Source organism: Dendropsophus ebraccatus, chromosome 4 (assembly GCF_027789765.1).
Source record: "Dendropsophus ebraccatus isolate aDenEbr1 chromosome 4, aDenEbr1.pat, whole genome shotgun sequence".
Lineage (NCBI taxonomy): Eukaryota > Metazoa > Chordata > Amphibia > Anura > Hylidae > Dendropsophus > Dendropsophus ebraccatus.
In genome coordinates, this window is record NC_091457.1 from 94,333,954 (window position 1) to 94,349,653 (window position 15,700).

The following is a 15,700-nucleotide window of genomic DNA, read 5'->3' on the forward strand; positions in this document are numbered from 1 at the left end:
CTCTTCTCCTACCTCACCTTGTCCTTTTGTTTAATGCCTTCATGCGAGGGGAACAGATGCCCACCCCCCTTCTCCACTCATATATTACCCTTATCCCTAAGCCGGAGAAGGATCCGTCGGACTGTGCTAATTACAGGCCGATCGCGCTACTGAATTCTGACCTCAAATTGTATACCAAGTTATTGGCGACCCGATTGGGATATTGGCTCCCCACCCTTATACACAAGGACCAGGTTGGTTTTGTACCTGGACGCCAGGGGGCGGATAATACCCGCAGGGCTATAGATATCATTGACGCAGTGAATAAGCAGTCGGGACGGGCTCTGATGCTGAGTTTAGACGCGGAAAAGGCGTTTGATCGCCTTAGTTGGCCTTTTCTCTTTGAGACTTTACGCTACTACGGTATCTCGGGCTCGTTCCTGACTGCAATTCATGGCCTCTACACTAACCCCACAGCTTCGGTTAAATTACCCAATCAATTGTCTAGCCCCTTCCAGATCCATAATGGCACGCGCCAGGGGTGTCCTCTCTCACCGTTATTGTTTGCATTGTGCATAGAGCCCCTGGCGTGTGCCATTCGGAACAACCCTGATATCCGGGGAGTGAAGGTGGGGGATAGGGAATTTAAAATTATGCTTTTTGCAGATGACATCCTGCTGTCCCTGACGGACCCCCTCACTACCTTGCCTGTCCTCCACACCCTCCTGACTTCTTTCGGCCAGCTGTCTGGTTATAAGGTTAACACGACTAAGACTGAGGCCCTTCCTATTAACCTCCCTCAGGCCCAAGTGGTGCACTTGCAGGCCAATTATAAGTATAAATGGTCTACATCGTCCTTAAAGTATTTGGGTATTGAGCTCACACCCTCGTATGAGACTTTGTATGCTGCAAACTTTCCGCAGCTGTTTAGGGATCTCAGGATTCTCCTGGGGAAGTGGAATTCCCAGTATATCTCCCTCTTGGGTCGCATAGCCTCGGTGAAAATGACCATCTTACCGAAACTCCTATATTATTTTGAAACCCTTCCTGTCCGAGTCCCCCTGAGTGAGCTGAAAGCACTGCAGGCGGCGGTCTTTCGCTTCATATGGGCTAATAAGCGGCATAGGGTTCCTAAATCAGTGATGATGCATAACAAGTCCCAGGGGGGACTGTCCACCCCCAACATCCTCCATTATTATTGGGCCACACACCTGCGCCAGATCTCAGGATGGGCGTCCCAAAGCACGTTTAAAGTATGGGCGGTGATAGAAAAACTATGGTTGGCTCCTGTTCATCCGAACTCCTATCTGTGGTCTTCTGCCCCTCCCCCCATTCCCTCCTCTTCCACACTTGGCCCGATTCTCTTCACTAGACAGATATGGACCACGTGCGCAGCTAGGTTCGGCCTTTACTCTCGGGCCTCTCCTCTCATGTCCTTCTTGCTAACGCCCGCCCTCGAGACGGGCATGTCCCCCTCAGTGGTGAGACATTGGATAGATAGAAAGTTGTTCCACTACGCGGACATCGTGGATCCGGTGACGCGAACCCTCCAGCCCTTTGACAAGCTCAGGGAGAAGTACGACCTTCCTAGGTCGGAGTATTTCTCCTACCTGGCCATACGGCATTATATGCACTCGATTTTTGGGTCATTCACAGTCTCGAGACCCACAGCCTTTGAGCAGTTGATAAGGGCTGGAGGATCCACCAGAGGCCTCATCTCGGCCATATACCAAATTTTGAACTCTCCTGTGGGGGATATGCCTGTTCGACACAAATACATGGATAGATGGGAGGCTTCACTGGGTAGAGTGGTTTCCCCTGAGCTGTGGCAGGTGATATGGAGCAGGGCGGCCTCTTCTTCAATCTGTACAAACTATAAGGAGACCCACTACAAGTTCCTAATGCACTGGTATCATACCCCTGAATTGCTACATAAATTGAATTGCAGTATCCCCTCGGCTTGCTGGAGGTGTAATGGTGGGGTGGGCACCCTGCTCCATGTCTTCTGGGACTGCCCGCTCATAACGGGCTTCTGGCTTCAGGTGGCTGCAATGCTTTCATCAGTCTTGGAAGTTCCGGTCCCTTTAGATCCCCTAACGTATCTTTTTAATGTTACGCCTAAAACACTAGGTAAAAAACCTACTAAATTGATGCTACAGATACTTACAGCGGCTAAGACCCTCATCCCCCGTAATTGGAAGCAGACATCCCCTCCATCATTTGAGGACCTACTGGCTAGGGTAAGAGAAATCAGGGGCCTCGAAAGACTCACCGCATCCCTGAACAATCAACTTCCATTGTTTGAATCGGTTTGGGCTCCCTGGGAAGCTTACTGTGGGCGCTCTGGAATACCTCACTAATAGAGTAGAGTATTGGCTGGGTTGATCTGTACCTACCCCCCCTCCCTTTTCCCTGCTTCTCCTTTATGTGTTTTCCCTAAGTCTGCGTGTATCTGTGTTTTTACCCATAGCTCTATTTTTTGGGGGGGCTACCCAATGTTTCTTTTTGACTGAATTGCATAGGTGTATTGATGGTCTGGCTGATATATGTCTACTACGGTTAGCAATGCTATTTGTCTGCTTTCAAACTTTGCATTAAGCCATACACCTAAGTTGGCATGTGTTTGGTAGCCCTGTTTGCCTGTTTACTTTGTTTTCTTCTAAAAACTGTCAATAAAAATTACATTTATAAAAAAAAAAGATAAACTGACAGCACGGATATGCTTACATCTGTGCTGCCAGTTTCTAGAGGCCAATCATAGGGGCAATGCATACATACTGTACCTTTGGCGATGCTCAGTGATACGGTGTATTTGGTTAGAAGCATCTTTCCGAGCTGACAGTATCACAGGGGTGTGTCTGTGACACTGTCAGCGCCCACTCCACACAGCCTTAGCCCGCCCCAGTCTTTGACCCCTATCTTCAGGTTGCAGCCAACCAACCACCCCCCTTGTTAATCATGGAGGAGGTAAGGCAGCTGCCTGAAGATAGAGCAGCAGTTAGAGAGAGGTTGGTCCGTGCCTGTGCGGGCACTGACAGACAAGAATATAGGTGCTTTTTACCAAAGAAGAGAAATCACAGAGCGTCACCAAAGGTACAGTATGCATGGAAACTGGCAGTGTTGTGCATATGAAAGAACACTCTGAATGCTCCTTGAAGAGAGCTGCAAACACATTAGCCTAGTAACAGCTCTTAACCTCTTGAGAATAAAATTTTGAAGCATACAAACAATGCAAAGGGATACTTTAGATCAGGGGTGGGGAACCTCCGGCCCGCGGGCCGCATCCGGCCCCTGAGACCACCCGATGCGGCCCGCGGCCCGCAGCTCCCCTGTGATGCGCGACGCTCTGGAGGAGGAAGGAGCCGGCATCCTCCGGTGTCTGTGACAGCTGCCGGACACAGGAGGATGCTGTCTATGCCGGCTTCTTCCCCAGCAGAGCGGCGCGTGTCTTCAGTCTCCTGCGGGCCGCGCGCGATGACGTCATTTCATCGCGCGCCGCCTGCAGAAGAAAAACCGGCACAGAGGACCTGGGACAGAAGAGGACATGGTCAGCGTGGGAACGGAGGTAAGGTGAGTGGGATGTTTATTTTTTTTATTTGGGGGTTAACTAGGCCACCAGGGACATGCCTGATGGGGTTAACTAGGCCACCAGGGACATGCCTGATGGGGTTAACTAGGCCACCAGGGACATGCCTGATGGGGGTTAACTAGGCCACCAGGGACATGCCTGATGGGGGTTAACTAGGCCACCAGGGACATGCCTGATGGGGGTTAACTAGGCCACCAGGGACATGCCTGATGGAGGGTTAACTAGGCCACCAGGGACATGCCTGATGGGGGTTAACTAGGCCACCAGGGACATGCCTGATGGGGGTTATCTAGGCCACCAGGGACATGCCTGATGGGGGTTAACTAGGCCACCAGGGACATGCCTGATGGGGGTTAACTAGGCCACCAGGGACATGCCTGATGGGGGTTAACTAGGCCACCAGGGACATGCCTGATGGGGGTTAACTAGGCCACCAGGGACATGCCTGATGGGGGTTAACTAGGCCACCAGGGACATGCCTGATGGGGGTTAACTAGGCCACCAGGGACATGCCTGATGGGAGTTAACTAGGCCACCAGGGACATGCCTGATGGGGGTTAACTAGGCCACCAGGGACATGCCTGATGGGGGTTAACTAGGCCACCAGGGACATGCCTGATAGGGGTTAACTAGGCCACCAGGGACATGCCTGATGGAGGGTTAAATAGGCCACCAGGGACATGCCTGATGGGGGTTAAGTAGGCCACCAGGGACATGCCTGATGGAGGGTTAAATAGGCCACCAGCGACATGCCTGATGGGGGTTAACTAGGCCACCAGGGACATGCCTGATGGGGGTTAACTAGGCCACCAGGGACATGCCTGATGGGGGTTATCTAGGCCACCAGGGACATGCCTGATGGGGGTTAACTAGGCCACCAGGGACATGCCTGATGGGGGTTAACTAGGCCACCAGGGACATGCCTGATGGGGGTTAACTAGGCCACCAGGGACATGCCTGATGGGGGTTAACTAGGCCACCAGGGACATGCCTGATGGGGGTTAACTAGGCCACCAGGGACATGCCTGATGGGAGTTAACTAGGCCACCAGTGACATGCCTGATGGGGGTTAACTAGGCCACCAGGGACATGCCTGATGGGGGTTAACTAGGCCACCAGGGACATGCCTGATGGGGGTTAACTAGGCCACCAGGGACATGCCTGATGGGGGTTAACTAGGCCACCAGGGACATGCCTGATGGGGGTTAACTAGGCCACCAGGGACATGCCTGATGGGGGTTAACTAGGCCACCAGGGACATGACTGATGGGGGTTAACTAGGCCACCAGGGACATGCCTGATGGGGGTTAACTAGGCCACCAGGGACATGCCTGATAGGGGTTAACTAGGCTACCTGGGACATGACTGATGGGGGTTAACTAGGCTACCTGGGACATGACTGATGGGGGTTAACTAGGCCTACCAGAGGCATCACTGGGGGGGTTTACTAGGCTACCAGGGACATGACTTGGGGGTTAACTAGACTACAAGGGGCATCACTGGGGGGGTTAACTACAATAGCAGGGGAACTAGGGGAACAATACTTTGCCTTGCCCTGGGTGCTGCAAACCCCCGCTACTAACTGCCGCGCACGGTATGCGGCCCTCGAATGATTTTATTAATGCCCGACCGGCCCTCGACATGGAAAAGGTTCCCCACCCCTGCTTTAGATAAAACCAAACTTTGGGGGTAGTCTTCTAAAACACAAAGCTCTAACAGAATATATCACTAACAATACATTTCAATACCTTAGTGGCTGAAATAGGCTTATAAACACTATAAGTCTGGAGTTGTCTGTGGTTTTCTGATAGCGATTCCATCCCTCACAGCTAATACGCGTCTGTTTCCATTCTGCATTTCCATTTATGCCTACTAAGGATTTTCAGGACACCGCAGAGCAGTAAAGTACACTTATAGCAAAGTGTTTTTATTAGCTACTGAGATGTCTCCCAGCTGAAAGGCAAATCCAGCAGTCCGTGCTGACATGGCAGTTGTAGTGGGTAAGGCTTTGTGCAAATACTTATTTCAGTGTGGTGGTGAGACACAGATAAAGCTCAAACGAAATGCCCCACAATTTTCTACATTTCCAGATTCTCTTTCACCAAATCTGGCAAATGTGATCTAATGGAACACAGCTCAGTGTTTTTTGTTTTTAAAGGAAGGAGAATATAGTAAATATTTTTATATATTTTTCTCCATCCTTATTCTTCCAAGCATCATAAAAGCCATATTCTCACATTACTGTTAATGAATGCTCATAAAACAGAATTGCAATGGAAATGTTCGAGTGAGCAAAAGTTAGAGGTGCACGGTACAAGAGGCTTTCATATAGAAAGACATTTAAAAGGTGCATGCATATTGAGACTGAAAAAAATCTGAAAAATCTGATCATCATCCCACTCTTATTCAGTTGGGAGATGATGGCAGGGGGACACTGAGGTACACAGGGCACTGGAGGGACACTGAGTATCCCTCTACCATCATCCTCTCCAGCAGCCACAGCCGCACAGCTCTGGGAGTCGGGTCGTGACATCACCATTTTACCCAGGAAGTGAAGTATTGATGCAGAAGTGATTTATTTATTTATTTTATTTATAAAATGGAAAAAAAAAAATTAATTAATGAAGACTTTTTTTTAACTTACACAGTAACTAGAAGTACCCCTGGGGGACTTCTAATGCAACTACACTAATCTCCCATTAAGATCAGTGTAGCTGTATAACACAGCACTGATCCATCAGATTGGTGCTCTATTGCTATAGTCTGCTGCAGAACCGGCCTGGCCCAGTAAGACCAAGGGATCCCCCCTCTGCTAACACATTGCGCGGGGGAATACCACCACTAGACACCAGGGATGGGCTGCAAATAACACTGTTAGATGCAGCTGTCATGTTTGACAGCTGCATCTAACTGTGTTAATTAGCAGGAGCGGCGATCGACCCGCTCCCATTAATAGCCGCGGTCCCCTGCTGCAGATAGCAGTCGGGATCGCGGCAGTTCAGAGCGGGGTCACAGCGCCCCCCCCCCCCTCTGAACACCTCTTGCGGACATATGCCGTACGGATACTCTTAGAGACACAGGAACAAAAAGCATAGCATTTGTACCACATCTGTCCTCACTTTGTGTGTGGTATTGCAGTTCAGTTTTATTAAAGTAAAAAGAGTGGTTGTGGCACAATTTTTGTAAGAAAGCACCTTTTTTTTTTTTTTTTTTTTTGTATTTTTTTTTTTAAACCACAGATAACCCCTTTGGCTCCATTCACTTGACTACAAGGCATAGTGCATAGAAAATCATGGTGCTGTTTCCTGGAGAAAGTAGCCAAGTTTCTCTAATCTTACAAAATCCTTTTTTGCGTTACATTAGCTTATATATACAGAGGTAACAGGAATATCCATTATGCAGTTTTACCTCTCAATACCTGATGTCAGGTAGGGCAGGAAAGCTTCAGAAAAGGAACACTTTACCCAGTTGAGGACAGAGGACGAATATATTGTGTGTGGACTGGGCTCGAAGCAAGTTCCATTATCGGCTGTTTTAACGGTTTAGATTCCACCGTCAAAACTAACAGCGGCATGTACACAGTACAGTTGCATTATTGCTGTCTCTGTTGCCAAAGCAGCCTCAGGCCTTCTGAAGGTCTCAGTTACTGCCACAACCGATCTGCTTATACAAAATAAGCAATAAAATAATTGCTAGAATAAGTCACCTAGGTATAAATGAAGTAAATTATGAGCTCTGCAGTAGGACAACCAGTAAAAATCCAGAGGAAAAGACTAGGGCTCTATGGAAACATCTGATGCCCTGTGAGCTGCATTAAAATGACAGCACTAGCACTATCCACTATAAGGGGAATAAAAAGAGGGACTTGCAATGATCCAACATTATGCTACGTTTACACGGAACGATAATTTGCCCGACTGTACGATTAACGATGTCGGAGTAATGTTTTTTTTTCATAACGATCAGCGTTTAAACGGTACAAAATATTGCACGGAAATTCATTTTGCGATCGTTTTGCGATCGCTTAAAGCCTATCTCACACATTGGTTAAATTGGCGAATGACTGTTCACACGGAACGATCTGCGAATTTTTTGCGAACGATCAACGACGATTTGAGAACCCGCTGAAAGATCAATTGTTGATCGTTCGCTACGTTTACACGTACGATCATCGTTCAAATTCAACCGTTATCGTGCAAATTCGCTCGATAATCGTTCCGTGTAAGCACAGCATTACTGTCTTCAGTTTGCTGAAAGGTTTCTTAAAAGTAGCAGTAATACAGTGATTTCACTGTGACTCACATTCTTAGTAAAACTTTGCTTAACAGGAGACTACACATGGTATATGGTATTCCTGAGAAAAAAGTCTTGATTATATACAGATTGTTTACGCCAGAATACAACTTGTTTGTTTTTGTTATTCCATTTTGTTTGCTCCAGCTTTATACACAAACAATTGGAGCAAGAAAATCGTCTAATCCTGCTGTGCAACAAAATGTTCTATTGAAAGAAAAAGAAACAAAGGCAGCCGAGTACTGTGCCTTTAAATTAAATACACAAGCAGGATAATTTACTTACAGCATGACAGGAAGTACTTATGGCTCCTTTAAGAGGTCTCCAGATGAAAAGACAGTGTGTGCTTCTATCTGGGTGGGAAATCATTAGTCATGGACTATGAAGGTTGGGACCCTTCCTCATGGATTAAGCTGCTTCCAACTTTCAACCTACTAAAAGCCCAAGAGCCTTAAATGAGAATAGAGAAAGGATAGGGGCAAGACCCACAGATTCAGAACTCACATTGACCGAAGATGACTCCCACACAGACTGCACTCTGTTGAGAAACAGAACACTTTTAAACAACCCTTAGAAACCTGTGTGCTGGAAATTACTATGTGAGATGAAAGGAGTTGGGGACATGTTTAAATCTTGCCATTACTGCAGGTTACAGGAAGAGAATGATTCCTGGAGATTCTGGGAGATTTACTTTACATAGTTGGGTGCGGTTTACAGAAAAGACAAGAGTCTGTCAAGGTAATCCGCAGCAGAACATAAAACAGCACTTTGAGCACCATCCATCATCGATGTCCTGTGTCATACAGGTTTACTTCTGCTTTGCTATAGTAGAATGCATGCACATGACAGTCTTTCATAAAAAAACAGATGTTAAAATGAACTTTTTCCAATATGTGGATTTAGAATATTCACAATCAGAAATGGCTTTGGGCAATATCTGGGAATATTAATACAATAATAACAGGATTCTGACCAGCTGCACTTAGCATCTGCTGTTGATGCTAAGCAAGATAGAAAATGCATGGACAAACCTTTACTCGTCAGAACAAACCTCCTGAAAATGAGGCATTTTAAAGTTAAATGCAGACATTAGTGTGGTTGGAGGAGGGGTCTTTGGAAAGATTCCCGGGGATAAATATTTGTTTCATATGAGAATAATGGATACTTTCCCAAAGAGTCTGAAAATCCCAAAGGAAGCCAGAGACATTTGATTTTTGGTGGCAGAACAGGCTTATGTTAGTTGTAGAGCCCTACTCAGGGCAAGCAATGACAGGTTTATATATGTACAAGTTAAAAAATTTATATGAAAGCAAGATACTCCATTATCAGAATAACACAGCACTGTAACCACTCATCCTACTCACAGCGGATGCCATAAATCATCAAGGGATCGAGCTGCTTTTTTCCATGTTTTCCTTGCCCTGAAAGGTTGGAGACTGCTTGCACCTCACGATGGAAAAGGTAGTCAAGCAGCGTTAGTGCCATCTTCTCTGCTGTCCGGCAATTGGTGCTGATGTGAAGCATATCTGCAGCTGTGATGGGGCATCTCACTCGCATCTCAGGATTACTCTCATCTCCTAGCCAGGTGCCATTAGGGAAGTCCTCTAAAAGGAAAAATGGCAAAATTGTCATAAATATTCATTACATTTATTCACACTATTACTACCTGTAAAATCCAAGGTGATATTCTATAAAAGATACTGTAGCAGATCAGTTATTAGAGGGGTCTAGCATCTCTAACAATCGGCACTAGGCATTGAGGCGCAGAGCCCGCCCAACCCCCCGATGCAGCCCCAGATACTTACCCTTTGCTGCAAGTCCCGCTCCTGGACCCGGTCCAGGGGCAGAGATATCAGCGTTGGCAGCCCTGCACGCGCGCTCCAGAGATGAGTCCGACCCTCATAGAGAATGACGGCTTTAGTCATTCTCTATGGGCATCGGACTCATCTCTGCTAATTAGCATACAGCGCAAGCTCACCTTCCGGCGCCGATAACTCCATCCGGAGCCCGGGTCCAGGAGCGGGACTTGCAGCAAAGGGTAAGTATCCGGTGCTCCACCAGGGGGTCGGGCGAGCTCTGCGCCACAATGCCGGGTGACAGGTTCCCTTTTACAAACAGTGATGTAGAACTGGAAAATCACATAATAAACAAGAAATCTAAACTGCTGCAATGCCGCGTGGCCATAATTCATAGATGGTTTAAGAAATAGCGGGTTGTCCCACATCTGTGGTATGCGCTACAATCTGAAGCCATTTTTATTGCTTAGGTGCCATAGTAGAATGGTAGGTAAAAAACATCACTAATCAGTAACAGCAAACAGACATGTGGAAAATGTCACATACAGGTAGAACAACCACTGGAATTCAGAAAAAGACATTATGCAATTGTTTCTTGCCTGTTGATTTTTTTGAACTACCAATAAACTAAGGAAAGAAGATGAGCATGAAGGCTTGTTATATTCAGAGAGAAAACATTTCATACAGATCTATACATACACACCTACCCAATATCGCCAAAACCGTAAAGGAGGACATGATCATTGTTCTCGGGCCTATATTTTGGTGTAAATTGTGCCAATTGTGATAACTGCTGTCTTTATATTTAGTATGCATTTATACCTTGCTCACCAGTTTTGCTTTCTTACAAATGCTAGGGTCTGGCTTATCTGGGGTAAGGCTTGTAGACTTATTTATTACTTGCAATTTTAAAAAGTAATTTTTCTGTGCAGTTTTACTGTGCTTGATGTGTAGAAATCCACAATGCAAGAAAAACTCATTTGGCTAATTCACCAATTTCATCACACATTGTAAAACAATGAGAGGTTTGTTTACTACCCTTCCCTATAAAATACACAGAGATTGATTAAAAAATAAAAGATTTAGGGCCCTTTTACACCGGCTGATTATCTGTAATGAGTATTCATAATTTTTTTTATAAAAATTCTGAAATGTTCCGTGGAACCATGTAAATTATTGTTATCAACTGCACGAACAATCCAGATATTGTTTGCGTGGTTGGTCATACGATTTATTGAGCCTTGTGAAGGCACTGCAAGCAAGCACTTTTTTTGCTGCCTACCATTGAGCTCATGCAGGGGATAACTTTATCCTTTAGGGTGCCTTCACACCTACCGGATCTGCAGTAGATCTCACTTCTGCGGATTTGCAGCGAGATCAGCTGTGGATCCAGTATCATTCACCCCTATGATAGCACATACTCGCAGCGGGATTGACATCCCGCTGTGAATATGTGCTTTAATCCCCCGCTGTCCGCAGCCCCGCCGCCGCATCCCCCATCCCCGGCCGCATCAGCCCATCCCCGGCGGCATCAGTGATGCTGAGGTCAGGAAACTGAGATGACCACTCCAGAACCTTCACTTTGTTCTGATGTCCAATGAATTGATAATGCCATTCAGCAGTGTTCAAACTATGGTTAACAAGAGGAAAATCAGGGGCTCTTCAAAAACCAAACCACAGTCAGGTAGACCAACACATATTTAAGCCACAACTACCAGGAAAATTGTTCAGGATGCAAAAAAAATAAATAAATAACATCAAGCACAAATAACAAATTTCACAGGACTCTGAAAACTAGTGGTGTGGCTGTTTTAAGATGCACAATAAAGGCCCTATTCCATGGAACTATTATCGTCCATAAACTCACTCCAACGACCGCTCGTTAACGATCACTAAACTATATTTTTTTTAAGCAACCGATAACACATAACACACGTGGGAACGGGAACGATATATGTAGTGTAATGATTATTTTGCGGTCATTACATGGTCGTTTCAAATGTTCGCCTAGGTGATCATAACCATACGACACACGTACTTTTTTTAAACCTTTTTACGAACAACTAAAAGATTTCAAATTTTACGAACCGATTAGCGAATTATCTTTCAAAGACCAACGATTTTTTTCCAATATGCTAAAAAACAATTTTGAACGACAATATAACGATTTTGCCTTTGTCGTTCGCTCGTTTACACCAATTCCACAAAGAGATTATCGTTAACGAGCGGTCGTTGGAGCAAGTTTATGAACTATAATCGTTAGGGCCTTAAGTAGGCACTTGAAGAAAAATGGGCTGCCTGAAGAAAACCATTACTGTGCAAATGTCTCAAAGTATCTTGCCTACAATATGCCAAACAGCACAGACACAAGCCTCAAAACTTCTTGAACAAGATGATTTGGAATGATGAAACCAAAATTTGCCTTTTTGGCCACAACCATAAACATTAAATTTGGAGAGGTGTCACCAAGGCCTATGATAGAAGGAACACCATTCCTGCTAAAAAGAACGGAGGTGGATCTCTGATGTTTTGGGGGATGTGTGAGCGACAAAGGCACAGAAAACGTCGACAAAATTGAAGGAAAGATGAATGCAGCACATTATCAGCAAATACTGGAGGCAAATTTGCACTCATCAGCCCAGAAGCTGCACATGGGATGTTCCAACATGACAACAACACAAAACATAAGGCCAAGTCAACCTGTCATTGGCTACAGCAGAACGAAGAGAAGGTGACAATCTCAGTCTCCTTGCCTCAGTATCATTGAGCCACTCTAGGAAGATCTCAAGTGCACAGTTTATGCAAGACAGCTCAGAAGTTTACAGGAACTGGAGGCTTTTTTTTACCAAAAAGAATGGGCAGCTTTACCATCTGAGAAAATAAAGAGCCTCATCCACAACTACCAAAATAAGACTTCAAGCTGTCATTGATGTTAGAGGGGGCAATACACGGTATTAAGAACTGGGGTATGTAAACCTTTAATCAGCTTCATTTGGATGTTTTTGGTTGTTATTATGACTTAAAAAGAAAAAAAAAAAAAAAAAAACAGTAGTTTGTCAATAAGTGGCTTGTAATTCTCTCTAATAAAAAAAAAAAAAAAAAAAAAAAAAAACACTAGAAAGCAAGAATTCTGCCAGGGTATTTAAACTTTTAAGTACAACTCTGTATCATGATCGACTTTTAATTTATGTGTCTGTTGCCTGTTTCTTTTTCTTTTTTTTTAAGCATTAATAAAATATTGCCATTTTATTTACATTGTGCCATATTGTCCTCTTGTTTAAGTCAGTGCATAATCCAGATATACAGAGCTCCTATATACAATATTTTCATGGGTTTAGTGATCACTTATTGCTTTGTTTTATATAATTATCGAAAACTTTCCAAATATAATGTTATTATAGTAATCCCCCAGGTTAGAAGATATCCAATATCAATCCTGTTGTATAAACAATGGCAGGCCCGGTTTATCACCCCTGCAATATTGTCCAGATCTTTTAAAACAGCATCCATCAAATGCTGAAATAAAAGCAGCAATGTATGAACGGAAATCTATACATATGGAGAACTGAACCTTCTAGAATTCAGTGGTACCCTCTAGTGGAAGCTTGGGTCTGTGCAAGTGCTGTCACAATATTTGGATTTACAGATATCAATGTCGGGAGAACAGTACTTTAAATGGAGATTTAAATGGACAAAGTTGAATTGTCAAAACTTCTAGCTTCTTGACATATGAAAGGAGAGAGAAACTACAACAGTAATCTCAATATTCAGAATATTAGGTGGTATTTCTTCTATTATTCAAGAGTAAAATAAAGCAGAGCAGGAATACCTCTTCTTGTACAACATGCCTAATTGTTATTCCCAGGCAGAAATTCAGGCAGTAAGTTATAAGGGCATGAAAAAAGACTATTTATTTCACTTAGCAGAGCTAAACAGAAAACAGCAAAACATAAAAAAGAGACTACAGGCCATGACTATATTCCACTTGTTTTTATACAAGGATACTCAGCATTGTGCATACACCTCTAGTGACTATGTAGAACACAGCTGCTTTGCTATTAATATACAGTAGCAAATGAAGCAGCAAGTTAAAGGAGTATTCCACCCCAAATTATTTTTGCATTAATACATTGCCCACCCGTAGCTTTCCATCTTTCCAATATAAAGTTATTATGGATTCTGCACAGTTCTGCTGTTATCTAGATGCATCCACCCCCACAGATTGCATAGAATCATCAGCTCTCAGTCCAACCCGACACGCTCCCTGTTCCTGGCCCGCACCCTCCGAGACGGCATCACGTGTCCTCAGTCTCTTCAATGGGCCGGGTTATCGCTTCTAACCCAGTCCACTGAAGTGAGGGAGAACAGTGAGACGCTGACAGCTGCAGCTGATCTCTGTCTGCCTCTCTGACAGCAGCACCCCAAACCCCCCTGATCTCACCCCACTGTGTATCCCCCCTCACCCTGGAGCTCACCGGCATTGTGTATCCTCGCCACCCAGAGCGTACCCACAGTCTTTGCCCCCTATCCCCCCCCCCCCCAGCTTACCCGGTGCCCACCCGCGATGCTCCTTATAGCGCAGACTGATCCCCCCCCCCCCTGCAGCTGACCCGGTGGCCGCACCATGTGGCCATTACATTATACGGAGCAGGCCAGGAGCGGTGCTGCTGTTCTGGGAACCGCAGCGGTCCCGCACCTCACTGCCCAGAGCCTGCATCCTTCTCAGCCCGCAACTCCCGGCCGCCCCGTCTCATTCATAGCAAGGTAGAGGACTTGATGAAGTGGCCGCTCCAGCAGAAAGGTCCCTGACTCAGCCGCAGTGGAGTCAGCCGGATCTAGCCTGCCCTCTCCGCCCGCAGCCCTCCCCTGTCACTCCCCGCTTACGTGTGCTTACCTGAAACCGCCGGGGAGCGGAGTATGCGGCGCTGGTTGCGGCCTGTGCTCACATGGTGTCCCCGGCCAGTGCAGAACGACCCTCACCCCCCCCCACCCCACCTACCCAGCCCCAACTCTGTGTGCCCCGAGCACCCCCCAAGTTCACCCGGTGGCTCCTGTGCGTGTGGCCCCCCCAGTCCCACCCCCCCCGCGAACTCACCTGCGCCCCCCACGCAGCCCCAACTCTGTGCGCCTAAACCCCCCCACCCCCACCCAAGTTCAACCGGTGGCCGCCCGCAGCTCATGGCGCTCCTGTGCATGTGGCCCCCCAGTCCCACCCCCCCTGCGAACTCACCTGCGCCCCCCCCGCAGCCCCTAGACGCCAACAGTGCAGCTCTGCTGTATACTCACCATCTCAGCTCTGCTGCATCTTCAACATCTCAGCTCCGCTGCATCTTCACCATCTCAGCTCTGCTGCATCTCCATCCCAGCTCTACTACATCACCATCATCAGTCATAAGCATTGCATGATGGGAAATGTAGTTTCCTATCTTGGATATAGACTATCTTTTAGAAAAACTTGTAACTGGTGAACGGCAGCAGCTAGAAAGATGGGAGACGGCTCAAAATACTCAGGGGGACGTGGTGAGTAAGACCAGCTAGGTTTGGAGGCATTTCATTTTTTTAGCTCTTGGGGGGGAATACCCCTTTAAGCTTTACATTACATCATCATCATCTGTTAGAAGCAGTTTTGTTTACAATAAAACAAGTTTAGAATTAAATTAGTTGTTTCAAAAGGAAAACAATCAGCTGAAAAATCATTATAATACTTTCAATCCATGCTAATACACACCCTAACACACTTCCTAAACAAATATCTATAGCGTGTGTCCCTGCCAGGTATGTACCCCGCAACCACACTGTGACCAATTCTTGTGCTGTATGCAAACTGATGTCATCTAGTTGTCTGGGTGTTTCTTCAGGGCCAAGTAGTCACTTGTCTAAGGGCTGAGTTTCACTGTAAAAACACATCTATGGGCATGATTCTCAGACCTGTGTCATGGAATTGTCATCCAGAAGCAGGCCTACAGCGCAAAGCGGCTTCAACATCTTTGTTTCAGCAGATGTGCGCTATATAGCGGCATCCTATCCCCGCTGAACTACCAAT

The 15,700-nt window shown here is 46.0% G+C and overlaps 1 protein-coding gene across 2 annotated transcripts in view; it reads right to left on the minus strand.

Moving 5' to 3' along the window:
* BANP (BTG3 associated nuclear protein) overlaps positions 1 to 15,700 on the minus strand; it is a 388,611-nt gene that overhangs the window by 198,233 nt on the left and 174,678 nt on the right. For both annotated transcript variants that reach the window (XM_069966291.1, XM_069966292.1), the window contains exon 7: positions 9,226 to 9,465. In XM_069966291.1, coding sequence (XP_069822392.1) covers positions 9,226 to 9,465 — 240 coding nt within the window. The remainder of the gene's footprint in view (positions 1 to 9,225; positions 9,466 to 15,700) is intronic.